This window comes from Crassostrea angulata, chromosome 8, assembly GCF_025612915.1.
Source record: "Crassostrea angulata isolate pt1a10 chromosome 8, ASM2561291v2, whole genome shotgun sequence".
In the NCBI taxonomy this organism is placed as follows: domain Eukaryota; kingdom Metazoa; phylum Mollusca; class Bivalvia; order Ostreida; family Ostreidae; genus Magallana; species Magallana angulata.
The window spans coordinates 58,283,598-58,310,699 of NC_069118.1; the positions used below are offsets into that span (position 1 = coordinate 58,283,598).

General features: G+C 33.1%; 1 protein-coding gene and 1 long non-coding RNA gene across 2 annotated transcripts; one reads left to right on the forward strand and one right to left on the reverse strand.

The window, feature by feature from the left end:
- The first annotated feature begins 869 nt into the window (after window positions 1-869).
- On the forward strand, window positions 870-16,866 carry LOC128159803 (transmembrane protein 43-like). The gene is made up of 13 exons (XM_052823007.1): window positions 870-884; window positions 970-985; window positions 1,467-1,622; window positions 2,037-2,171; window positions 2,693-2,790; window positions 7,040-7,089; window positions 9,951-10,020; window positions 10,389-10,459; window positions 10,794-10,915; window positions 11,578-11,649; window positions 13,740-13,841; window positions 14,986-15,103; window positions 15,914-16,866. Exons 2-13 carry the CDS (start codon window positions 971-973, stop codon window positions 16,126-16,128), a joined length of 1,224 nt encoding a protein of 407 aa, XP_052678967.1. The 5' UTR covers window positions 870-884; window position 970; the 3' UTR covers window positions 16,129-16,866.
- Window positions 16,867-18,670: 1,804 nt separating this feature from the next.
- Window positions 18,671-20,845, reverse strand: LOC128159824 (uncharacterized). Its single transcript, XR_008240187.1, has 2 exons — window positions 20,802-20,845; window positions 18,671-20,515 (listed from the first exon to the last, which is right to left on the reverse strand). It is a non-coding gene; the product is annotated as an uncharacterized LOC128159824 (long non-coding RNA).
- Window positions 20,846-27,102: the final 6,257 nt, after the last annotated feature.

Sequence of the window (27,102 nt, forward strand, 5' to 3'; positions counted from 1 at the left end):
AGCGTTGTTTTTGAAGCTTATGCAAAAAAATCTCGAAAAAGAACGAAGAAAAAAAAAGGGCCAATTTCACAAAATAATGAAAATTCTAATCCGGGGGGAGGGGAGGGGGTAGCAAACATACCTTTTATACATGTAACCTCAGTTACAAAGTTCATTCACTTATTTTTTTCATGTGGTCACAAAGAAGTGCGGACCAGTCCCCCCCTCCCACCCCCCCCCCCGGATCCTATGTGCCTGCAATTAATCAAAGGGTAATTTCTATGGCTCTTTTGGATATCAAATTGTGCATATATAAAAACAACTGAATAACAACATTTGGCGGGGTTTTTTTTCACTTGATATATCATTATCACCTAAAAAAAAATGTGGACAATCAAAAAAAAAAAAAAAAAAATTAAAAATTGGTAGATCCAATTTAATGTTTGTTCAAATCAAAACATGCAAGCTAACACTAAACTGAACACATTACTTGGAAGAAAGTCAGTAAAATTTGAGTTTAACTATAGATCTTCAATTCAATTGAAAAATGATCGGGAACGGTTTTTTTTTATGATACCAAATTTCAATTATTATAAATAACAGTCTTGAAAACAAATTTATTTTATTTTTTTACTTAAAAAAACATTATAATTATATTTAATTAATTAGTAATAAATAAATCAAAAATGAATTCATAAATAAATTGTAACAAATACGTGGTTGTTAAAACGATATCGAGAGTTCCAGTTTTATTCATCTCCTTTTTTGTTCTATTTTAAATGATTTCATTTACACTGTTAATTTTAATTGTATGTCTAGATGTTTTCAACAAACAAATAAAATAAGTACGAGTTAACAAAAAATATTGACCAATCAAATTGCGACTGATCTACTTCCGGTGACAGGTAAACAACGTTCTCTATCGCTATTTTTGTCTCTGTATCATTTTCTGTTGCAATACAAATAAAGTAAAGAGTTGTCATATTTTAGTATGTACCGAAGCAACGTAAGTATCATCCCCAGGTTTCTCTGTTATTTGGCTGGTCTGTCATTCTAAATTTTATGGGTTTTTTCTTGTATGAAGTGAGTGCATGTGTTGGTTGAATGCTTTATCTTATCTCAGTTTCTATTTGTGACATTTTCGTTGGTCACATGTGAATTATTAAACCTGTTCCTTTGATATGTGTCCCTTACTTAAAACCAGTAATCAGTCATGTTCTCTCTCTTTTATTTTCATTTAAATCATTCTCTTACTGTCCAATACTAACATCCATTTTACAATACAAATCCAAATCGATGCATGTTATCAACTTTTCACCAACTTTTAAAGGAAATACTTCTTGTATTTTTAACATGTTCATTTCAAACTCATTGGTATCGAGAGTCACTAATCGCTGTAAATACTAAATAACAAAAACAAAGATAACATATTACATAAAACAACTGTTATAAACAAATAAGTTTGCAGTTTGTATTAATTCTGATAGAATCCAGACGCGCCGGGCCACCACATGGATAGCCACACGAGAGTAACGTACCGGAGGAACGCGGGGTTCCTGGAGAGAATCGGACAGAGTCTGATCGGTATTCTAGTGGGAATCGGACTTCTGATTGGGGCATCTGTTCTGTTGTTCTGGAATGAGGTTAGTTGAATATTAACAAATTAATATTGAAGCGTTTGTGCTTTTGTTGGAGATAGCCTTTGAATACTGTGTGTACCTGTATTCATACGTCTGCATGCTCTGTGTTTTTATATACCCCACAGTCTAAAATAAACTAGTATAGCAACAAGACATGCTCTATAATACTAAGCTGGCCATTGCTTTACAGATTAACTATTGTTTTGTTTGCATGTAAATATATCTATAATATCAAAGTGCCTTTTTTCTTTGTTTGCTTTGCATTTTTTTTGATTTTGTTTTATCATTTATTGTAAGTCAGTAGAGGAGATACATGTATGTGTTAGGTTTTGTTTTATGTATATCAAACAAATATTTTGCAAGTGTACAATTACTGCCAGACACAACATGATGAAGTTATAAACTTGTCTGTTGCAGGGACGAGCTGTAAAAACTGCTAAGTCTCTGGATGAGGGATTGAGTAAAGTTCTTGTTATGGATAATATCTTTGGGATTGATACAAACAATGTTGGATCACTGGTTTACCTAACGGGAGAGCTATCGACTGGCAAGGTAAGATTTAATCAGCTAACTTGTCCACAATGTAATAGGATGGGAGAAATAATAAGGAACCAGACGGGGGATTTGAACCTGGACCCCTGGGTTATTTAGTCAGATGCTCTACCTACTGGTGCCGGAAATTGAACAGGCCTGAACGACTGATAAGGAGCACATATCGCAATGGATCAGTTGCAGGTTAACACACCTGTTGCATTGTAGCAAACTTCCTGATCACACCATATCATTGTCTACCTATCTGTATGGAATAGAATGTACTCTATACTTCTCTCAGTAATCAAGAAAATGATTATTAAAAAGTAAATCAGGTGTTTTTTTTTCTTAATTTGTGTTCGTCCTTTTTGTGATTTAAATATTTTTTAAGACATGTATTATTTGACAAAATGTATCCAGATGTCCATAGAAATAGTTCAAAGTAGATCATTGTTGGAAAAAGGAAACCGTATGGATACAGTATGGTGTCATTTTGAAAAAAAAAAAGGTACTAATCTGAATATTTAGACTGTAAATTTTAGAAACCATTGGTAGATGATCTACATCATGTGACTGTGAATGCTGTCAAACTCCAGAGGACCGTGGAAATGTACCAGTGGGTGGAAACAGAAACTAAAAGGTGAGAGGTCATCCAATCATGAAAGGGTGAAGGTCATTTAATTAAAGATGAGAGGGTGAAGGCATAAAAAAGGTAAGGCTTAAGGTCATCTAATTATCAAAGGGAATATTTTTAATAAACAATTTTTGAATGTTATCAAAAGAAATAATGAAATATATTCATCTGCTTAGAGGGAAAGCTCACCATTCATAGGGAGTAAAATATCAAAGGAAGTATGATGGCGGAGTGAAGATTAATTTCTTACCAATTTTGTTCAGAAAACTAGAATTTGCTATGTTATATATCTAAGATGCCTTTCAACCATTGCGAAAAATATGTACTTTTAGTTAAATAATATCTGAGTACCGTATTTTTCGGGGCATAGGCCGGTATTTTTTTCCTCCGATGAGCGAGCCCCGGCCTATCCCCCGGGATCGGCTATTCTTAGACTCAAAGTTAAAAAAATTTAACAGTAAAATATAAAATCCACTGTTTTTATCCGTTGTACTGTTGTAGCAATTTATTATGAGGGTCGTTTTTTTTTCATCCGTTTGAACTATTGTTCGATAGTTGTCCCGTTGATAATTTTTGTAATGACATCGTGAGTAATAAAATGTACAGTACTGTACAAGATATTTCTTTACAATCCCAATCAAAAGAATTTTTTTCCCACGTTCGTGTATGAACACTGGAAACTATTATTGCGTCGTAAAAAAGAAAACGAAACCGGGTAGAATGTAATATGACGGAATTTTGGTGAATTCTTCATGTCTGCGTTCGTAGGAATCTCTGGTCTTGGGTGTAGAATAAATCAAATGCTATGTGTTTTTAGCTCACCTGAGCCAAAGGCTCAAGTGAGCTTTTCTGATCACAATTTGTCCGTTGTCTGTCGTTGTCGTCGTTGTCGTTGTCGTTGTTGTCGTTGTTAACTTTTCACATTTTCATCTTCTTCTCAAGAACCACTGGACAGATTTCAACCAAATTTGGCACAAAGCACCACTAGGTGAAGGGGATTCAAGTTTGTTCAAATGAAGTGCCACGCCCTTTTTAAAGGGGAGATAATTGAGAATTATTAAAAATTTGTTGGTATTTTTCAAAAATCTTCTTCTCAAAAACTATTAAGCCGGAAAAGCTTAAACTTGTGTGGAGGCATCCTCAGGTAGTGTAGATTCACGTTTGTTCAAATCATGGTCCCCGGGGGTAGGGAGGGGCCACAAGAGGGGGATCAAGTTTTACATTGGAATATATAGAGAAAATCTTTAAAAATCTTCTTCTCAAAAACTATCAGGCCAGAAAAGCTCAAATTAAAATGGGAGCATCCTCAGGTAGTGTAGATTCAAGTTTGTTCAAATCATGGTTCCCGGGGGTAGGGTGGGGCCACAATAGGGGGATCAAGTTGTATATAGGAATATATGGAGAAAATATTTAAAAATCTTATTCTCAAAAACTATTAGGCCAAAAAAGGTCAAATTTAAATGGAAGCATCCTCAGGTAGTGTAGATTCAAAATTGTTCAAATCATGGTCCCCGGGGGTAGGGTGGGGCCACAATTGGGGGATCAAGTTTAACATAGGAATATATAAAGAAAATCTTTAAGAATCTTCTTCTCAAAAACTATCAGGCCAGAAAGCTCAAATTAAATTGGAAGCATGCTCAGGAAATGTAGATTTAAGTTTGTTCAAATCATGGTCCGCGGGGGTAGGATGGGGCCACAATTGGGGGATCAAGTTTTACATAGGAATATATAGAGAAAATATTTAAAAATCTTATTCTCAAAAACTACTAGGCCAGGAAAGCTCAACTTTGAGTGGAAGAATCCGCAGGTAGTGTAGATTCAAGTTTGTTTAAATCATGTTCCCCGGGGGTAGGGTGGGGCCACAATAGGGAGATCATGTTTAACATAGGAATATATAAAGAAAATCTTTAAGAATCTTCTTCTCAAAAACTATCAGGCCAGAAAAGCTCAAATTAAATTGGAAGCATGCTCAGGAAATGTAGATTTAAGTTTGTTCAAATCATGGTCCCCGGGGGTAGGATGGGGCCACAATTGGGGGATCAAGCTTTACATAGGAATATATAGAGAAAATATTTAAAAATCTTATTCTCAAAAACTACTAGGCCAGGAAAGCTCAACTTTGAGTGGAAGAATCCGCAGGTAGTGTAGATTCAAGTTTGTTTAAATCATGGTCCCCGGGGGTAGGGTAGAAAATCTTTAAAAATCCTCTTCTCAAAAACTATTTGGCCAGAAAAGCTCAAATTAAAATGGAAGCATCCTCAGGTAGTGTAGATTTAAGTCTATTCAAATCATGATCCCCAGGGGTAGGGTGGGGCCACAATTGGGGGATCAAGTTTTACATAGGAATATATATAGAGAAAATCTTTAATAATCTTATTCTCAAAATCTATTAGGCCAGCTAACTCAAATTAAAATGGAAGCATCCTCAGGTAGTGTAGATTCACGTTTCTTCAAATCATAGTCCCCGGGGGTAGGGTGGGGCCACAATTTGGGGATCAATTTTTACATAAGAGTATATAGAGAAAATCTTTTAAAAAATTTCTTTTAATAACTATTTGGCCAAGAAATCTCAAATTGGCATGTAACTATCCTCAGATAATGTAGATTCAAGTTTGTTCAAATCATGGTCCCTGGGGGTAGGGCGGGGCCACAATGGTGGATACCTTTTTATACATAGAGAAAATCTTTAAAAGTCTTCTTCTCAAAAGTATTAGGCCAGGAAATTTGAGTGGAGGCATCCCTAGATCATATAGATTCAAGTTTGTTTAAATAATAGTCCAGGGGTAGGGTGAGGCCACAATGGGGGATGAAATTTTACTTAGTAATATATAGAGAAATTCTTTCAAAATCTTCTTTTTAAAGACTATTTTGCCAGAAAAGCTTAAACTTGTTTAGAGGCATCCTCGGGTAGTGTAAATTCAAGTTTGCAAAATCACTAGTGGTAGGGCGGGACCGTGATGGCGGTTTGAATTTTTACATAGGAATATATAGAGAAAATCTTTAAAAATATTCTGGGAAAGTTTTTTGGTCCAAAACTCAGTACTTAGTGTGAAAGCACAGGTTATGAGATTAAAGGTAGATTTAAGTTTGATGAAACCATGATTCCCTAGAGAATAGTGGGGCCATGAAGAGGGGGGGGGGGTATATAGGAATAAAAAAAATATTAGAGGTACAACAACAAAAGGGGCTTGGTATTTACCAAAAAATAAGAGGTGGATAAAAATTGGCAGATTTTCAATTTTTTTTTAGCAAGATCTACTGTACTCAGTTGTCAAGATATTTTGATACTGTAATGCTAATTTGATCAGAATTAAGGCAATTGTTGCTCAGGTGAGCAATGTGGCCCCTGGGCCTCTTGTTACAATTAATTTTCTGTTAGATGAAATAACGGTATTCTGGTGTCGTGTGTATATACAAAGGTGTGAAACCCATGACTAAAACCCAGCCTGGGGGCACGTAGTGTACACCGTTACACTTCATTGCATTAACTGTGTTTTTAACATTACAACTTCTCTGCATAACGGCAAGTCACTATTTAATTAATTAATGGAAAGAACACAAATTAAATATTTTATGTTTGGTATTTCGTTTTCTCATTCATAGCGATTACGGGGGATAACTCTATTTGGATATGAAACCACGTGTTGAGCTAATGGACGCCATACCCCGTATTTACAAGTAGCTTTCAAAGTATAACTTGATTAAATGAGATTTAGCAATAAGGTATTAATAAAATATAAAAGGTTTGGTAAAATATTATACTTAGTTCTACCAGACAGAACCACGGAGGTTGGTGTTGCAATTAAATTTACATTATGTAAATTTACGATACACAACGATACAACGACGAATACGGAAGAGACCAAACAGCTACAAAACACAGATTAATTTTTAAAAATTGCTTGAAATATATATGTTAAGCAAATTTAATAACTTTAATTACTCTTTTGACTTTCTACATCGATATTCTGAAAGTATATACTTAATACGGTGACTTTTTTAATCAGCGGTCATACTTTCATTATAGTAATCATCGATTGAAAATCGGCTTATCCCACAATTAGGCTAGTCTAAGGATTTTTCTTGAATTTTGTCTAAAAATTAGCAATTCGGCCTATGCCCCACATCGGCATATGCCCCGAAAAATACGGTACATTGTATGAAATTAATGGAACTCTTTTACAAGATTCAAATCAATCTAACAAGTCAAAGTTGCACTAAAAATTCATTAACCTCTGTGTTTTATTTGATGTAGAGAATACAACGAGGGTGGACAAACCAGAACAGAGACCACGTACTCCTATGGTAAGTCCTGTATCTGGAGTAACATACCTATGTACAAACCACTCCTACGGTAATTTAGTCCTTTGTGTTTATTACACACTCATATACATCCTACTCCAACAGTAAGTTCTATGATACCCTTTGCAACTCATGAATAGATAGCCATATTTTTGTGTATCATCTTTTTAACCAATTTACTCCCACAGATGGTCTTATATCCTGTGTAACACACTTAAGGCCACATAAAATTAATTCTCTGGTTCTCAGGCCAAATTTTCCAAAATTAGATGAGGGAGGGAGGCTTTTTTTTTTCTTTTTTATTGGTAAAAAAACAGATGAGGGAGGCTTTTTTTTTATTTTGGAAAGAAATTAACTACCTAAAATTTAAAAAACAAGATTTTCTTTATTCAATCTGCTGTTCTATTGTTTAATAAGGATATCTTTTAAATATACAGTCCAACTTTCAAAGTACAACAATGATATTTAATATTTAAGTCAAACAAAAAAACATCTATTCTTTTATAAATGAACTGTTTGTTTTCATTTTTTTTCTGCTTCTTTGCCTTGGAGCTTTGAACATTCTTCCGTTTTAACAGGGGCTGTCGTTGTGAAACAACACAATCATGACACATCGGGTACTGTCCTTCTTCTGTATCTGTGTCTTGTGTCCAACAGTGATAGCATATTGGGGGGAATACACCAGAGCTGTACATGTAGTAGGGGGTCTCAATTGGAGATGCACAGGTCAAATTTGATCTCATATAAACGTTCTACAAGAGAGCGCATATTGAGGGTGCTTTCACAGGATTATCAGGTTTTAATTCCTAAATTCAGATCCACATAAAAACTAATAAAGTCCAATGATTTTGGTAAGCAAGGCACTTTCTTGGGCACCAAGTTTAGTAGCACTATATAACTTATAAGACTCTGGGTTTCTGGCAATCTATGCAGGTTCCCATTTGTTTCACTGTTTTGGCAGTCTGAGCAAATAGACTAAATGGAATTCCATGTCTGCTTGCAATTGATTGTGCTAGTTTATATGATAAAGAAGGACAGTGTTCCTCTGTAGTATTGGTTCAAAAAACCTCACTGAATTCTTTGTATTGTCCTTCTTCTCCTTTAATATTATAAATGACAGGCATTTAAAAATAAAGAAAAATACCAATCCACTTTACAAAACGTAAAATGACATAAATGATGTTTACTCTAAAATACCTTGCACTGGATCAGGAAATTTGTATAACTGGCTATAGATATCATTATGCAATCTTGGGTGTCCGACAGTTACTAGGACCACATTTCTTCACAGTTAAGAACTTAAGAAGTAAGTCCTGAATACACAGCAGTTATCAATAAACCCCGCAAGTTTATAATGGTTAAAATCGCGGCGTCCAAACTGTTCTTGTACTTGCAAACTGACAAAGAAACCGAGGCACCAAGTAATATTTCTGGGGAGGTCCAACTTTCACAATCGAATTTCATCGATTTCACTCCCTCGTACAGGTCTAACAAAAAACATCCATCGGAAAAACTCTCAATTATAGTCCACGGTAGAATTAAAAGGGTTCCATGGCAGATACAAATCGAAACAGCAGACATTTTGATTCGTTTTAAGTCCAAAATATCCATCGACCCCATATTTACTAGTATCGTCTATATTATCGGGAGGTTTGGATCATAAAGTTTTAACTCACGAAAATATGCGACTTAATGATTAAGACTACACCGGAAGCTGCATATTAGAAACGAAAGTAAAACTATATACAAACCGAAAGCAGAAACTTTTTTTTCCCGGATAGGTCTCCGCATTATCAACTTTTTATTTTATTTGCAATGCGGCACCCTAAAAAAGGATGGGCGCGGGCCTGAGAACCATAATTTCAATTTTATTTAGCCTAAATACAATCTTCTTACAAAAAGTCTTATATCCTGTGTAATACACTTACATTTAACCTACTCCTCAGAAAGTCATATATTCTGTATATCACACATACAGCCTACTCCATCAGCAAGTCCAGTTACCCATGTAACACACATACAAACAACATACTCCTCAGGAAGTTGTATATCCTGTATAACACAAATACAACGTACTCCTACAGAAGTCTTATCCTGTGTTACACAAATACAACCTACTCCTACAGAAAGTCGTATATCCTGTGTAACACACACATACAATTTACTCCTACAAAAAGTTGTATTTTCTGTGTAACACAAATACAACCTACTCCTACAGAAAGTCTTATATCCTGTGTAACACACACATTCTACTCCTACAGGAAGTTTGATGTCCTGTGTAACACACACATACAACTTACTCCTACAACAAGTTTTATATCCTGTGTAAGACACAAATACAACCTACTCTTACAAAAAGTCATATATCCTGTAAAACACACATACATACAACCTACTCCTTAGAAAGTGTTACTGTAGAGTTAACTTAAATCCACAATTCAACCATTTTGCATCCAATTGTTGGAATACAAATTTGCAAAAAAAACCCCAGCAATTTTTACATAGATTCATTAAGTTTACATCTTGGTGAAAAATGAAAGTGAATTTTTTAAATCAGCTCACTGTCCTTCTAGCATTTAATTAGAAATCTACAGTTTATTCTGTGTAACACACCAATAACAACCTACTCCTACAGTTAGTCCTATGTTTTCACTAACACACCAACATACAACGTCCTACTTCTAAAGTCAGTCCTAAGTTCTGTGTAACACATTAAGGCACAACTTACTCCTGCAAAAAATATTCTGTGTAACACACCAATATACAACCTTGTCCCGCGATAATTTTTATTTTTGGGGTAATCCACCAATTACCTTCTCTTATGGTGTAGATTGTACATGATAGTGTTTTGGTTTTCTCTGCAGATTTGGAGTGGAGGTCAAATGTCATCAACAGTGACTCCTTTGACAACCCTGTTGGTCACAAAAATCCAAGGTAGGTCCTCACAGGTGAACATAGGAGTCCAGTTGTTGTTTTTGTCTAATGCTCATAAGTATTCAACAGGATTTTCAAATACTGTAGATTCTTTATTTAACATGAGTAATTAATATCTGCGTAAAATTGCGAGAAGCATTTTGAAATTTCACTGTTATTTTCGAAGAGTTAAGAATCATAAGAAATAAAAATAAAAGTTCCGTGCTCACGATTTTATATATACGCTAATTGATCCAAAACATGCGGGACAGTGGAATTAAGTACTCTTATATAAGGCTTAATGGGATGCAAGTTTATAGCTACTGTTATAACATTGCAATATTAAGTAACAACTTTATGTGATATTCAGGGAATGGACTGTATTTTAGGGTGTTTCCCGTGGAGTCAAAGTCCCAGGTAGCCAAACCTGTCCATGTGGGAATCTACCACCTGTCTGATGGTCAGTGACCCCCCCTTTTTTTTTAACCTAAAGGTACCAGGAATTGGTGAAACATACTTGCTGGGAGAAGCCGTTAGTGTTATACCTTAATAAAGGATAAAATTGAATTCATTTTTTCACCAATTACCATGTTAGCTTACAGTTATGAATAGACATGAAATTATTAAATTCTAAAATGCTTCAAAATATACCAGTACCCACATCATTTTAAATAGTTAATTTTTGTTTACTGTCTTTTTTGAGGTTAATTGGTTTTTAAGAAAACAACATTTTCTTATAGCAGCTGTAGTATTTGTATAAGTCTTGAATTATTTCTCGTTTGCCTTCTTTACAGGTCTCATCGACCAGATAAACGAGTTTCATCCGATTCCGTCAGACCTACTTCCTGTTCCACATGGCGGCTACTCACTACACAATGGAATGTACTACATGTCCCAGAATCCCAACTCACCTCAGGTACATAGTTACCATGGTAATTGTTAGTCTGCAATTTCATCGCTAGACTCTGACTCTGTATCAGAGATTTGAGATGAAAACATAGATTTTAATATTAATAAGAATAATTTTACCAGTGTTTTTCAATTGAGATTATTCTTTGAGATTAGGCAATTAATTAAAAAAAATTAGCATAAGAAATTCTTTAAAATTGTCATGTACGGCATAATTGCTTGTTTATAGCAACTTCAAAAAGACATTTTAAAATAATTTCTGAATTCTCCATTAACTAAGAGTCGTCCGAGTCTGAAAACCTTGATAAAAATAAAGGTCTAATTTCCTCTCACATACATAACTGTTTATAATTTAGATACAGGTACAGACATTAGGTTTTCTTGAAGGATTAAGATGTCACCTAACATGTGTCCCGACTCCACTGTCACAAAAATTTTCAAGTCACTCAACTCATTTCTCAACTCAAATCCTTTAATTTAAAAGAAAAGTGCATAAATTTGAGGTCAAATCTAAGACTTGAGGCTGGGAATCGATTGATTTGAGGAAAGTTGGTGACAACCGGGCCTGTCTTCAGTGATAATAATACAGTGATAATGATATTGTTGTTAATGATGATGATGATAAAGATGATAATGATGATGATGATGATGATGATGATGATGTTTCAGGCTGGAGACATCAGAGTCAGCTACACATATGCTGGTCTGAGTGGGGAATCAGTGCTAGGGAAACCTGAGGTGGTAAGTAAAAGATCTGTAAAGTGAATACATAATCTGTTATATGACAATGTTGGCTCTCTCTCTCACTGCAGTGTAGTCACGTGTAGTCACGAGCTTACTCTTGTAGCTTGATGCTGCTGAACTGTATATTTCCTCACCCATTTGTAAGGTTTTATTGATGGGGGGGTTAATAAAAGGTTGCCTTTGACTTAAAAAAGATGTTAACGATCCTATCTCAAGGTCATTTTAAGGCTATGACACAAATATTTTATCAAACTAGTTATAAAGATACAAAAAAAAGATCATATTTTTGAGACAGAGGTTGCCCAAATATTGAGGGTGGATGCCATTTTACGAAAGTAAACTCAAACTTTTGATTCAGCGAACTCCTGTTCAGTCTTAATTTATAATTTATTAGCTTGGAGCTTCATGAATAAGGGTGTTGTTTTACTATTGAATCAAAATGAAATGTTGTGAAGCATTTAAAATACCCAATTGCAAATGGTATATTTTATAGTTTTTGTGCTAAATGTTCAATTTTGACGAATCATTTGAATTCATATTCCAAAAAATACACCAGTCAGTTTGAGAATAACATTCATGAGGGTATGTCTCACTGTTTTACGTAGATTGTTTTACTTTTAAATAAAGATATGATGGCACACCGAGTGCAAAAACCTACAAGTATTCTACTTGTTCAGTTAGTCTAACATGAGTAGCATTATTTCAGTACAATGTATTGTGTTTATGTAAACATGTCTTTCAACTTGCTTAATTCAGATCCTGTGTCATTTATGTATGTACTGGTACATATTGTACATGTATCTTAACTGTCTTAAAAGATATTATATGTCATAAATTTACCAGTTTAATGTACATGTATATGTGTAGCTGCATTTCAATATTGTAGCTATATTAACTTTACTTGTGCTTCTTCGTAATAATATTGTATGTACTACATGTTAATAAGTGTAGCTTTATTACATTATTGTATGTACGTGTACAGTATATAAGTGTATAGCTTTATTATAATATTGTACATCTGTGTACATGTAAACTTGTGTAGCTTTCTCTGTACCACTTGTTTTGTGGGCAGGTGTGGTCCTACAGCTGTACACAGTATGTTGTTTATTGTGTTGAGGTTTGAGTGTGTGTTTTAGACAGAAGTTACGTCTGATGTGGTAAGATGTTTCAGATAACCAGCTTGTTTGTTGAGATATGTAAAACACATTTCATAGTATTCCCCCATGTAAAAAAAAAAAGTAACCATTTGCCATACACTTATCTTTCTGGTACATTAATTGGCAGAAGTCTGGGGGTAGGTCCGTTAAGTAATTAGTTCACCTCTAAAATCTCTCTTTAAGGACTGAAGTGTCTTCGGTAAGGACCTTAGCAATAGAGGTTCCAAATAAACTTAATATATAGAGACCCCTCACTGCTAAGTGTCTTTGTCAGGCAAAACAAAGGTCTTAGTATACAGCTATCCAATGATTCCTGTAACTATTACATGTAACACATTACAAAATATTTTCCCAAAGGAAATGTAACAACAATTAAAGAAAACAAAAGAGTAATAGAGAATCTCTGAAATGTGTCCTTATGAATGCCACCTCCCCTATTTACCCAAACTCTAGCTTATTCACACCTGTAATGTGCATGATGAGGGCATGTGATGGTTGAAGCTTTTAAATTTGTTTTTCAGAAATCTTTTAGAAGATAATCTTTAGGTCTTTGTTATCACATATTTGTAACTTGAACATAATTTTATTGGTTTTTATTTTACTTCAGATTCTTATTAAAGCTAAGGACAAAAACACAATATACTTTAATTTTTAGAAATACGTTAATGTCATTTACAAGACAGTTTTGCACTATTCATGATCAGATTTTTCTTGATAGTTCTAAAAGATTTTCAAGGAGTAACACTATGTAAATATTAAGGTTTTTTATTAGACATAACACTTTGATCATTAGCTTATTGATAACCATCACAGTTTGTCCTATTCTCAATAACACAGTGTTAACATGTCAGAAATTGATTGATAGAAATTAAAAGTGCATGTATTCTTTGAAGAAATATATAAGCATTGACATGATGTTTTTATGTACAGGTGAGCGTCATAGGTAAGCTGTCAGGTAACACCATCGTGAGTTACGAGTCGGATCATGGATACCACCTGTTGTTTCTGTACATGGGGAGACACTCACCAGAGGTAAGTGGTCTAGGTGTACAAAATACAACTGTGATCTATAGTATAAACTGCAGTCAGTGTATAGAATACAACAGTGATATAGAGTAAATAGCAGTCAATGTATAGAATACAACAGTGATCTATAGTTAAAAACAGTCAATGTATAGAATACAACAGTGATATAGAGTAAATAGCAGTCAATGTATAGAATACAACAGTGATCTATAGTTAAAAACAGTCAATGTATAGAATACAACAGTGATATAGAGTATACATCAGTCAATGTATAAAATACAACAGTGATATATAGTAAACTGCAGTCAGTGTATAAAATACAACTGTTGATATATAAAATACAACAGTTAATGAATGAAAATTACAACAGCTATTTAAAAACAAAAACAATCCTTAAATCAATGTACCACTACTGTACAAAGAACACTACCATAACTATTTTATAGAATTAAAAAAACCCACTTAATAATAGAAATTGACTGTAAAATTATCTCTCTTCAAACAAAACTATGTCTGAAAAAATTAGAGTTTGGCAAAACCATAATAAAGAAAAAGACACTGTGTGATAATGACATGATACATAGTACATGTATTACAATTATTATCATTCAAAATACCAGATTCATGAAAAAACATTGCGTTGGAATATATGGTATTAAAAAATATTACAGTTATATAAAAAAAATCGTTAGTTACTATTTAAACATGTTACATATCAATCATCACAGTCATATACCATATGAATATTAAACTTTGATATAACAGTTACATAGTTATAAAAAATACACACTAATTATGTATAGACAATAAATTGTGTTACTTATAAAAAATGACACCTACTTATAATCATCAATTCAATTTTAAGAAAAAAAAACAATGGAAAATTCAAGAGCTATAAACTATAGATCACATAGACATTTTCACAAATGTTTTGGTAATTTTTGTATGTTTTTTGTTTCTAATTTGGTTTCCGGAACACATGTAAACTCCTGTTCAGGACTGAAGTCTTTAGAAATGCAATCATGTTTTCACTAATCAAAACAAGAAATAAAACAATTTTAATATTAAACTGTCATTACAAACATATGAGAATATGAGGCTAACATTAGTTTTTAAGCTGTAAACTTTTGTGAATTCTTTCTTGCTGTAGGCGATGTTTGCTAAAGAGCAACAGAAGAACACGATGATCTCGTGGGCCGTGAGACTTGGGGGATGGCTGCTGATGTTTATAGGATTTGGCTGTTTAACAAGCATCATCAGGACCCTGGGTAAGGAGAACTGTGTTCTGTACAATAAGAACAATATGTTGTTGGTTTAGGATAAAAATACTGTTATAGGTCAAGCAATAACTTATTTCCAAGAGCAATTGATAGCTTGGCAGTTATAGTGTAGGGTTAAAGTATAAAAAACTCCCATAGATACCGGGTAAGCAATAACTTAACAGTTTGAAATTTTGGACTCTTTATACCTTGATGATCATGACATCACAATATTTGATTTCTAAATTTCAAGCAATGATTAATTTAAAGTTGGCCGTCAAGACTCTATAAAGGTCTATTCTAAGTCAACTCATAACCAACAGTTTAAATAGTGATCAATGTTGTGTCAGAGGTGTAAACATGTTGCATTTATGTGAAGAAATGTACATGTACGCAATGTTTACCTGTAAATATTGAAAAACATCTGTGAGCTACAAAGAATAATTATTTATGTTTAAGAATATGTGGTGATTATGCCATGTATTCCTGTAAATGTATTATATTTGGCGTGTATGATATTTGGCGGAAATAAGTTTTTGAACAAGTTGACGGGGATTTGAATTGGCGTATTTCTGAATGTGACCATTCTTATACATTCATGCATGGCATTTAGCGATGACTTGATTTAGCGAAAGCCGCATTCCGCCAAAAACGCTAAATAGAATACACAGCCTAATGTAGTACGTTTACAGTAATAATGAGACCTCTGGCTTTATTTTTTGTTATCTTAAAAACCAATATGCAAATGACATCAAATTGACGGTGAGTTAACAATAGTAGGAGTAAATACGTTTACTGGACTCACTTTCTTCCTTACAGTTGATTGGCTACCTATTGTGCGTGAACTGGTAGCCATTGGTGTCAACATGATGAACCTTGCCCTCTCCATAAGCCTCTCTCTAACAGTGATTGCCATTGGATGGATCGCTTATCGTCCCTTGATGGGAATCGCCATTTTAGCCATGGCGGCAACACCTTTCTTTATGGCAAAATATAGATCTAGAGGGGCACACGGACATAGGTCTTATGAGTAGTTAAAATTAGTTTCTCTAGATTATTTTTTTACCCACCTTAAATGTCTTTCATGTTGTTCTTGGGTAGTTATATAATTTGAGCTCTGTCTCCTGTATAATTTGGAGACAATTCTCTGTTTTACAATTTCCACGTGGTATGATAGATTAGCAGAATTGATTTAGTAAACGATTTACAATTTTGTAGCTTTTGTGTTATTGTTTCTGTCTTCCATTATAACTACACAACGACTCTTCTGTATGTTTTTATGTTAATGCAATACCAATCAACCCTATGGAAAGAAAAAGTCATGTACATGCGTTACAAAACAGTCATATCTAAATTAAAGTTCATTTTAATGCAACATCAATCGACCCTATCTAAAGGAAAGTTCGTTTTAGATAATAACACTTTCAAGAAAGAATTTATGATTCTGTACTTTATGTTCTGCGATGACAATTCCATTACGTATAGTTGAATCCTTCTTACAAAATACTAAATTTGTGTAGATTTGTTAAAGTAAAATAAATATAGAAAGCAACATATTGTGGAAAAAAAATTCGTGGGAAAACATTATGCCTGTTATATTTACAAACTGTTCAGAATTCTTACAGATATTTATTTGTGTTTCAAAATACCATGCATAACCATGTTGTTCATTAGAATATATTTTCTTTTGTTTGTATATTTACATAAGTAATTAGTTTCCTTCTTTAAGATGTTGTTTATTTTATTTCAATTAAATTAATTGAAAAAAGCAATTATCTATATTGTGTTTTTACTTATTTCTATTTTTTCAAAGAAACCACATCGCAGAAGTGACTATATTTTTTGCGTTTTTAGATTAAAGACATATTGGTTTAAATATTTATATTTACATTCTACTGTGTTTTTCAATTAAATTCCGTGATGTTTAAATGCCTCTAAATGCAACACCTTTTTCATTGCGTATGAATTTACGAGTAATTTACATAAGTAGTTCTCAAACAGTGATTTCTATGTTATCGGTTAAAAGATGCATTTCATGAATGTTGTCAACACACCATGTTTTTTTAATTATTCAACAAAAAAAGTTGACTTTATTGTTAAAAAACAACATTTCAAGAGTTATTTATCATGGATTATATTTTCATGCTCGTCGATCTCATCTCAACAGACTATGTGAAAACCAGTTTATACCGGTTTTACAAAACAGCTGTTCTTGCTGTTACTTATTCACTCCCTCCGTGATCTGCACTTTATATCGATTTATTTAAGTTAACAATTGATTTCTACAGTAAGGGAATGTAAATATAAGCATTAAATGATTTATTTTTGACGTCGTCGTGTCAATAACTGCCGTCAGGTGAGCAGACAAATTATCATAACGCGCTAACGCGCGTTATGATAATTTGTCTGCTCACCTGACGGCAGTTATTGACACGACGACGTCAAAAATAAATCATTTAATGCTATAAAAAAGCCCTATTTTTGTACTAAAATGTATTTAAAATCCCCGTAAACCGTTTATTTGACTGTCTCGGTGTATGACAAAGGTTAGGCAATTTATGACATTTGTATAAAGTAAGTTATTTTTTCAACACGTGATATTTTAATATGCATACGTACAGGGAATTTATCTATGACTGTGAAAAAAAATGAGAATAGTGTACTTCGCAGCTTAACATTCAGTCTGGTTTTGAAAATGCAGATCCAAGGCTGTCAAAATTGGTTATCTAAAAGGTGTCTAAAGGAGGGATGCATATTTCTTCATTAAAAACTCGAGGAAATACCGGTTTATATGTAAATGAATAAATTCAACATCGTCCGGGCAACAGGCATAATGGTATCGTGACCCCTGGGTTAGTTTTGAGACATTAGATGTGCGTCTTACATCTTAATACAGTGCAGGTTCACGATCGTGCAAACTTTTATTAGGGTCATGTCTTTCATAGAAATATAGGAAGATATTTTTAAATGGTGAAATGTTAAACTAATATAACAATAGATGTATGCATATCCAATCTAACCAACGATCACTTTCGAATCAACCGTCTTAAAAAAAAATAGCAGAATCACTTTTTACTTGTTTACTTTTTTATTACTCTATAGAGACTAAAAAAACCCCAAAGTGTTATTAATCGCGTTTACATAAAACAAAAAAGTTAGAATATTTGATAAAAAAATGTTATGCAAAGAGTATGGTGTTATGATGTCATAAAGAGCTTTAATCGAAAGTGCATGGCGCATTTAATTATACATTTCAGTATACCCTGTCAGAATATAATGTTAAATGTTGATTATATATATTTTCGAATGTTTTTTTTCCAATGTACATGTAGTTGCACCAAAGGCTTCTTAATTCAGGTTTTGTTTGTAAGCCCGTTATTTTTAACATGAATTGTACTCTTATAAACTGCTTTGAAGATTGCGTTACCATATATGACTTGAACAAAGACTGATCAATCCGCGTTACGAACATTGTAACTTCATATAGTACTTTACTATAATTATGAAGACAAAACTTTTTTATTTTTTCAACTGAATAGTTGCACACTGAGTCATATTAAATAAAATCGATAAAGATGAATTTTTAAACTTTAATGAACCAGTTTACATATTTATTCATTAGTCATTTTGCTTTATGTACATAGAATTTAACTCTTATGAATTAGGTAACTATCGAACTTATTTCTATGATTTACGCAACTAAACAATTTTGGGGGATATAGTACGAAAATTTAGTAAATACATGTATGCACAAGTTGTATACAATAATTTGGTATGATGTAGACTGTATAAACAAAATCCCATTGGGAACACTACATACAGAATTTAATTTTCTTCACTTTACCATTTTTTTCAGCGACAAAGAGATTGTCCCTGCTGTCTACACATATACCATGTGGAAAATGTATAATGCAGCTGCTTATGAAGCCAACGAACTGTCCGTTCTGATCTAAAATGTGGATGCCGTTATTTACCATGCCCGCAGCAAGGATCCGGCTCTGGCTGTCTGTTGTGATGCCGACTGGTCGAATTGCTCCCCTGCTAATAGATTGTTTACCATTATATGTAAAACGGAATTGTCCAGCATGATCGACCACTACTACTGCTCTTCCCCAGAAATCGGCTACACATGCCCTTGTTTTTGTTTTCACTAATGGCCTTTAGACCACCACGTGAGTAGAGGGGTTGACCTTTCTCGTTGAATTGAATTACCTGCTTTTCTACAGAGCCTGAGTAACGCACAACTTTTGTTTGTACATTCCCTTTGCTCATGATAACTAAGAGGTCACCAACGGACGTACTACATATGTTGCTGATATACCATCGTTGAAGTCTAATCACCTCATGTATCTTTTTATTTTTCACTATGTTTACAGTTGTTGTATCAGTGTAAACTAAATCCCCACAATTTGTCGATGCTAAACTGAGCAGTGAGTGTGCTGAGTTGGTCTGAATTGACGTGATTACTTCTCCTTGTAAGTTATATAACCTTATCATTTTGTCCTGTCCAGTTATCCAAATAAATTCATCACTTAAACATGACACACTTGCAACACGTGATACCTTTGAGTTTCCATATCCATGGTTTATTTCCATGATAATTTGTGGTTCACCAATTAGTTTTCGGTTTGGGGAAATATGCTCAACGTTAGATGAATTCTTTATATCCTTGTGGTCTTCTACTTTAATATAGGAATGCTGAAAGAGAACCAAACTGTTGATAAAGATGTTCCCTGTTGATTTCGTGAGGGAGAAAACTTGGTAAGCAAACTGTGAGTTTAGGAGGCAATCTTCTAAATTCAGCATTCCTGGATTTGTAGGCTGAAACAGTGCATTCATCGTCTGTTTTTAGCAATTTTCCCAAAGCGTCGATGTTCTTTGTAACTTCATACATTCTTTGGGTGATTTCATCTTCATGCTTTTCCAACAGTGCTAATTGTTTTGATTCCTGTTCTGCAATTTCGAGTTCCATTTTTTTAATTATATTGTTTATTTCTCTGTGCCAATATTCTTTTTGTACTTTTAAAGCTTCAGTCAATTTCGGGGAGTGTTTATTTATGTAAGCTTTTTGAACTGGGATGTTTGATGCAACCTTTTGAAATTTCGGATAAATAATATTCTCTAATTCTTGTAGATCGTTTTGAATTTCCTGTTTGATGGCTTCAAAGCATTGGAAATTTCCACCAGTACTGCGTGCAGGATGCACATCAGAGCAGGTATAAGACAGAGGAGTGGGGTTATCATATTGTTTATCCATTCTCCTTAATTTGTCCACTGTGATATTTGAAGTGTTTTCCTTCACAAGCTTAAGATATTAATGTTACGGGTATATCGGTACTGAATGTATAAGATGTACTACATCCTCACTTTGAAGTTCATCATTGGGACAACCTTGGGCATGCTTTCCATTAACGTATACTGCTGAAATTAAATTAAACTTTCTTAGATTCTCATTTCATCAATAAACTAAAAAAACTTAAAAAAGGTGACGTGAGAAATACTTTATCGTCAGCTTTTTTTAAACCTAGATTTCAAAATGGTAAATAGCCAAAAAACGAAAGTGAACTGTTATTTTCTTAAAGAAATGTTTTTAATGTCGTCATGCAATGGTAGGTATTCTATAACAAATGTTAACGCATATTATTAAGTAAAAATAAATATATTATTTAAACGTTATTAAATATTATTTGTCTGAATAAACACAGACCTCTGTATTCCAACATGGCGATTTCCCTTATCTAGTTACCCGTGTGGGTTGACGAAGTGAATTGAAATGCTTAGCTACAAATGCATGCATGCTATGTTTACCCAAAATGCATCCACTCAAACGGTTTAAAAGAAGATTAGTGTGGTAATAAATCAATGTAGCTTGTAAAACAAAGTGTAAATCCATACATGTTTAAGTAAAGAATGCACACATGTACAACCAATACTAAAGCCAACACATATAAGCATCATACGTATTATTTTGAGGTCACAATTAAAATATATCCAATTTTTTTCCTTCTCGGCGAAAAGTACATTTACATGCTTTTTGCATTATTTACATTAAGTAAGTTTTTTCCTCTTAAAATACTTAGTGACAATCATTGAAACTTTTGTTTTTGCTTACCTTGCATGTTGAATGATCACACACATATATATATATATATATATATATATATATATATATATATCAAAACACACACTTGAAAACATAATAATAAATAATACTCTCTATGAAAAAGATTAAAAAAAGTGTATAACCGTTTTAGTTCACATTATTTTTCTGTATTTTGTATCTGAAGTAGTATAACATGCAGCTGACTGAACTGAAAATTTAATCCACGTATTATTACCTTTATGTTGTACTTTTATTTCTAGACTCTTAATATATATATTAAAATAGAATATATACAGATAGAATGGTTTAAATAAATAATTATTTATTTGATTTACCGAACAGTTAATCTAAAAAGTACATTTCCAAATCAATATCCTTTGTTGATAGGACAATCAGATCTGCTTTTGTTAACAGCTTCGGCCGTTCACAGTTGTGTCCATTTGAAGCATCCGGCAAATTTTACGATATATATCAGCTTTTTTTTATCATCTATTTAACTGTCATTTGTTCTTAAGTCGATATTTTGACCTCTTCCCCATAGCAGTACGACCAAATACAAATGCCTCTGACTTCAAATTTTGTAAATCTACCATGTTTCTACCTTTTCCCTAGGACTACTTGACTGATTACTGACTACCGCTAAATCTCTCACCAGTACAAGGGGAATAAAAATTGATTGGCTCTTTATTAGATAAAAGGCTACACAGGTTTCGAAAATGTGATAAAATGTGATTGTGTTTATTAATAGTCTTCTTATCAGTACTATTTTAACAAGTGTGAAACATGCTCTATACAAAAATTACCAGTAAAATTTTATATAAACCAGCCTAATCCCTGTGACTTCTAGTAGCTGTAGCAACCCACTAAGCAATAATGATTAATATAAAAGAAGTATTTTGTAAACGTTAGTTGTAGTTATTATGTGTCATAAATTAAAAACATTTTATCAAATAATACAATGAAACAGCACAGTTTTTCTAATCATTGATCATTAGTCGCAAGCGAGAAAAAAAAATACGGTTTTTCCCTCAAATGATTTATCATAGGATAGATATGAGAAAATCGATTTTTGCTATATCTGCATCAGAATATATTTCCCTTTGTTTATTATGTCTCTTATGATTGAAAAAGGAGACTGAATATCTGGTCCGATTATTCCTATTCATCAAATATATCAAAGATACGATTGCACTAGCCTCTAGTAAATAAATCTTAGCGAAAAAAACTTCATTAATAAATGTCTTGGATACGAATTAGTTTATATAGATTATATCATATCAAAAAGCTTCTATATAAAACTGTGTCGCTGATAGTCCAAATCACTGGAAGAAGCAAAACTATATTTTACATTTAGTAAGTTTTTTCCTCTAAAAATACTTAATAGTGACAATCATTGAAACTTTTGTTTTTCCTTACCTTGCATGTTGAATGATCAGATATATAGAGGATATCTATATTGTGTGATTTTATATTTGCTTTATCCAACGAGTTGAAATGGTGTATATATTCGCGAGGCTTGCCGAGCGAATATAACCATTTCAACGAGTTGGATAAAGCAAATATAAAATCACACAATTATAGATGTTCTATTTATCTCATACAATTTGATTTATATTATGAAGCTTTTGAGACAGTCCCTTGACCCGATTTTATTTTTATTTTCAAAGATTAAAACGATGATGCAACGTTGTGTTATGCGGTTATTCTGACCTTGCGCAATACGATATAGTACGTCATTTCTGAGATAAATCTAACTGTTTTAATGTAAAGTTTCACTGGAATAAACTTTGAAATAACTTTTTAGCTCTAAATAATTTTTCTAAGAGCTTATTCATTTGATTAAATGGAAATACTGATCAGAAGACTTGAAGACATACACAAAGTTGCGAATGCTCGTTAGTTTGAATTGACTCGAACGATGATCAGTTGTTGATGATTCAATACACACACACCAGCCTAATGATTCGAGATTGAAAATAGTGAATAAGGATGCTTACTGGTGGTGGAATCAAAGTCTTGTGAAACATTATTTCGGTAAGTTCTTGTAGGCTTATATATTATAAACACAACCAGTACGCTCTGTTTTCATCGCGTCGTCAGGATGATCTCCTTGATGTAGTGTAGTTAACGTAATTTGCAGTTTTATAAACTACACAAAGCAAATTGAAAGTTTGACGGGGGCTAAACTTATCAAAAATCTTGACAAACCAAGAAAAAAGGTATTTAGGTCTTTTGGTTACAGTTAGGCCTACAGTGTATATTTGCAAAATAGCCCGGGTTCCGACGCCTAATGGCTATGCTACGCAGTTATGTGTTTTCCTTCATATTTGTAATTTAAGTCTTTGACAAAATCCATTTTATATCCATTTTTGTAGTAGATATAGTTATGTTGAAAGTACGTCTAGCAAATCTTGAAATTAGGTCACTGAAGCGTTGAAGCGAGGGTCTGTGTCAAAAGTAGTTCCGACCGGAAGTATTTGATATAGCAACACCTGTGTGATAAAGCAAAGGTTTATCACACGGGTAATATACACCACACGTATGAGATAAATATATATATATATATATATATATATATATATATATATATATATATATATATATATATATATATATATATATATATATATAGATCAAAACACACACTTACAACCATAATATTAAATAATACTCTCTATGAAAAAGATTCAAAAAAGTGTGTAACTGTTTTAGTTCACATTATTTTTCTGTATTTTGTATCCGAAGTAGTATAACATGCAGCTGACTGAACTGAAAATTTAATCCACGTATTATTACCTTTATGTTGTACTTTTATTTCTAGACTCTTAATATATATAAAAATATTTACCGAACAGTTAATCTAAAAAGTACATTTCTAAATCAATATCCTTTGTTGATAGGACAATCAGATCTGCTTTTGTTAACAGCTTCGGCCGTTCACAGTTGTGTCCATTTGAGGCATCCGGCAAATTTTACTAAATATATCAGCTTTTTTTTATCATCTATTTAACTGTCATTTGTTCTTAAGTCGGTGTTCAGTCGGTCTGTCTATATTTTGACCTTTTCCCCATAGCAGTACGACCAAATACAAATGCCTCTACCATGTTTCTACCTTTTCCCTAGGACTATTTGACTGATTACTTACTACCGCTAAATCTCTCACCAGTACAAGGGGAATAACAATTGATTGGCTCTATATTAAATAAATGGCTACACATGTTTCGAAAATGTGATAAAAATGTGATTGTGTTTATTGATAGTCTTCTTATCAGTACTACTTTAACAAGTGTGAAACATGCTCTATACAAAAATTACCAGTAAAATTTTATATAAACCAGCCTAATCCCTGTGACTTATAGTAGCTGTAGCAACCAACTAAGCAATAATGATTAATATAAAAGAAGTATTTTGTAAACGTTAGTTAAGGTCTTCCGTTACAACGGAAGACCTTATAGTGATTGTAATGTTTTTTATTATTATTATTATTATTTTTTTCCCCTTTTTTGTCCACAAGATTTCTCAGAGATGGCTGGATGGATTTTCTTGAAATTTTCAGGACTGATAGAAAACGATAATATCTCTAGGCGTTTTTTTCATTTTTTCAAAATTCACTTCCTGTCGTCCGTTTCCTGTCCCGCGACAAAAAGCTATGGACAATGAGATCTCAGAAACGATAATGAGTTGAACCTCCAAACTTTGAGGGATTATAGACCTATAGCTGTAGATGTGTTTAAACTATTTTGTTTTGTTCGTCGTAACTTCCGGTTGTCACCGGAAGCACTTCAAAAATAACTATTTTTTCGCATAAAATTTATTTTCGATAAAATAAATATATAAGTATAATTTTATGCATAGGTTATCTATGCGATGTTAACTCAACAAAAAATTTCGACTTCCGGTGAGATATCTCAAATATCTCAGGTAGCTTTTTTGAAACACATTTTGTACAAACGAGATCTCAGAAACTATAAGTGATCAAAGCACAAAACTTTCATGGATTATAGACATTTGATTGAAGATGTGTTTAACCGGTTTCGTTTTGTCTTCCGTCACTTCCGGTCCACACAGGAAGAGTTCAAACAAATCGAGCTGTTTATCAGTTTAACTTATTTCCATTGATATTTGTAGTGTGCTGGATGAGAAATGAAGTACAAAGGGCAAGTTTACAAGATATATTAAATACAATTTAGATTGAGCACTTCCGTTTGTCCGTTTCCTGTCCCGCGTTGGAAAAGCTTGTATCAACGAGATCTCAAAAACGGTAAAGACTTGAACATCCAAACTTTGTGGGATGATAGACCCATAGCTGTAGATGTGTTCACACTATTTTGTTTTGTTCGTCGTAACTTCCGGTCGTCACCGGAAGCACTTCAAAAATAACTACTTTTTCGCATAAAATTTTTTTTCCATAAAATAAATATATAAGTATAAATCTATGCATAGGTTGTCTATGCGATGTTAACTCAACAAAAAAATTCGACTTCCGGTGAGATATCTCAAATATCTCAGGTAGCTTTTTTGAAACACATTTTGTACAAACGAGATCTCAGAAACTATAAGCGATCAAAGCACAAAACTTTCATGGATGATAGACATTTGATTGAAGATGTGTTTAACCGGTTTCGTTTTGTCTTCCGTCACTTCCGGTCCACACAGGAAGAGTTCAAACAAATCGAGCTGTTTATCAGTTTAACTGTTTTCCTTTGATATTTGTAGTGAAGTCGATGAACAGTTAAGTAGAAAGGGCAAGTACAAAAAAAATATTAATTACAATTTACATTGAGCACTTCCGTTTGTCCGTTTCCTGTCCCGAGACAAAAACCTTGATTCCTGGAGATCTCAAAAACGGTAACGACTTGAACGATCAAACTTTGTGGGATGATAGACCTATGTATGTACATGTGTTTACACTATTTTGTTTTGTTTGGCGTAGCTTCCGGTCGTCACCGGAAGCACTTCAAAAATTTGTTTTATTCATTTTACATAAAATGAAAATATCAGTATACAATCTTACATATGTCATCTATATAATTTTAAATTGGCAAATAAATTTTACTTCCGGTGAGATATCTCAAATATCTCTATGTAGCTTTTCTTTTTACAAATTTGATGTCCGCAATATTTTCGTCATTGTAAGTGATTGAGACACGAATCTTTCATAGATTGTTTGATAGAATTTTGATTGGGGATGTGTTTAACGGGTTTAATTTTGTCAACTGTCACTTCCGGTTCTTACCGGAAGGGTTCAAACAAATCCTGTTTTTAACAAGTTTAGCTGACTTTTTTGGAATTTCATCTAGCCTGATAAACAGTGATGTACATTAAGCAAATGTACGAGAAATACCAGCTTTTGTTTTTACTAATCACTTTCGTTCGTCCGTTTCGGTCCCGAGACAAAAAATATTGTTTCAAAGAGATCTTAGATTTGGCAGAGTCGTGAACAACCAAACTTTGAGGCAAGATTGACATATGATTGTACAAATGGTTAACAATTTTGTTTAGATCGGCGTTGCTTCTGGTCGTCACAGAAAGTACTTCAAAAATTGATTTCTTTTTCATTCTCGTTGTTTTATATGTAAGTATCGTCTGGATATATCATTCACAATAATTATCATATCCATTTTTTTTTCTATGTGAGAGAAGCAATGTCTTACAGTTAAATTGATACATGTATATCAAAACGGAAGACCTCTTTGTTGCTTTTGCAACAAGTGTCTAGTTGTAGTTATTATGTGTCATGAAGAAATTTTTTTATTAAATAATACAATGAAACAGTACAGTTTTTCTAATCATTAATCATTAGTGCTAACGAGAAAAAAAATATAAAAATACGGTTTTCCCTCAAATGATTTATCATAGTATAGATATGAGAAAATCGATGTTTGCTATAATTGCATCAGAATAT

What these genes read in the sequence shown, in the direction of transcription:
- LOC128159803 (XM_052823007.1), top strand. An exon ending in TGCTAGGGAAACCTGAGGTG is followed by an intron (nt 11,650 to 13,739) that starts GTAAGTAAAAGA and finishes TTTTATGTACAG; the next exon opens with GTGAGCGTCATAGGTAAGCT. An exon ending in TGGGGAGACACTCACCAGAG is followed by an intron (nt 13,842 to 14,985) that starts GTAAGTGGTCTA and finishes TTCTTGCTGTAG; the next exon opens with GCGATGTTTGCTAAAGAGCA.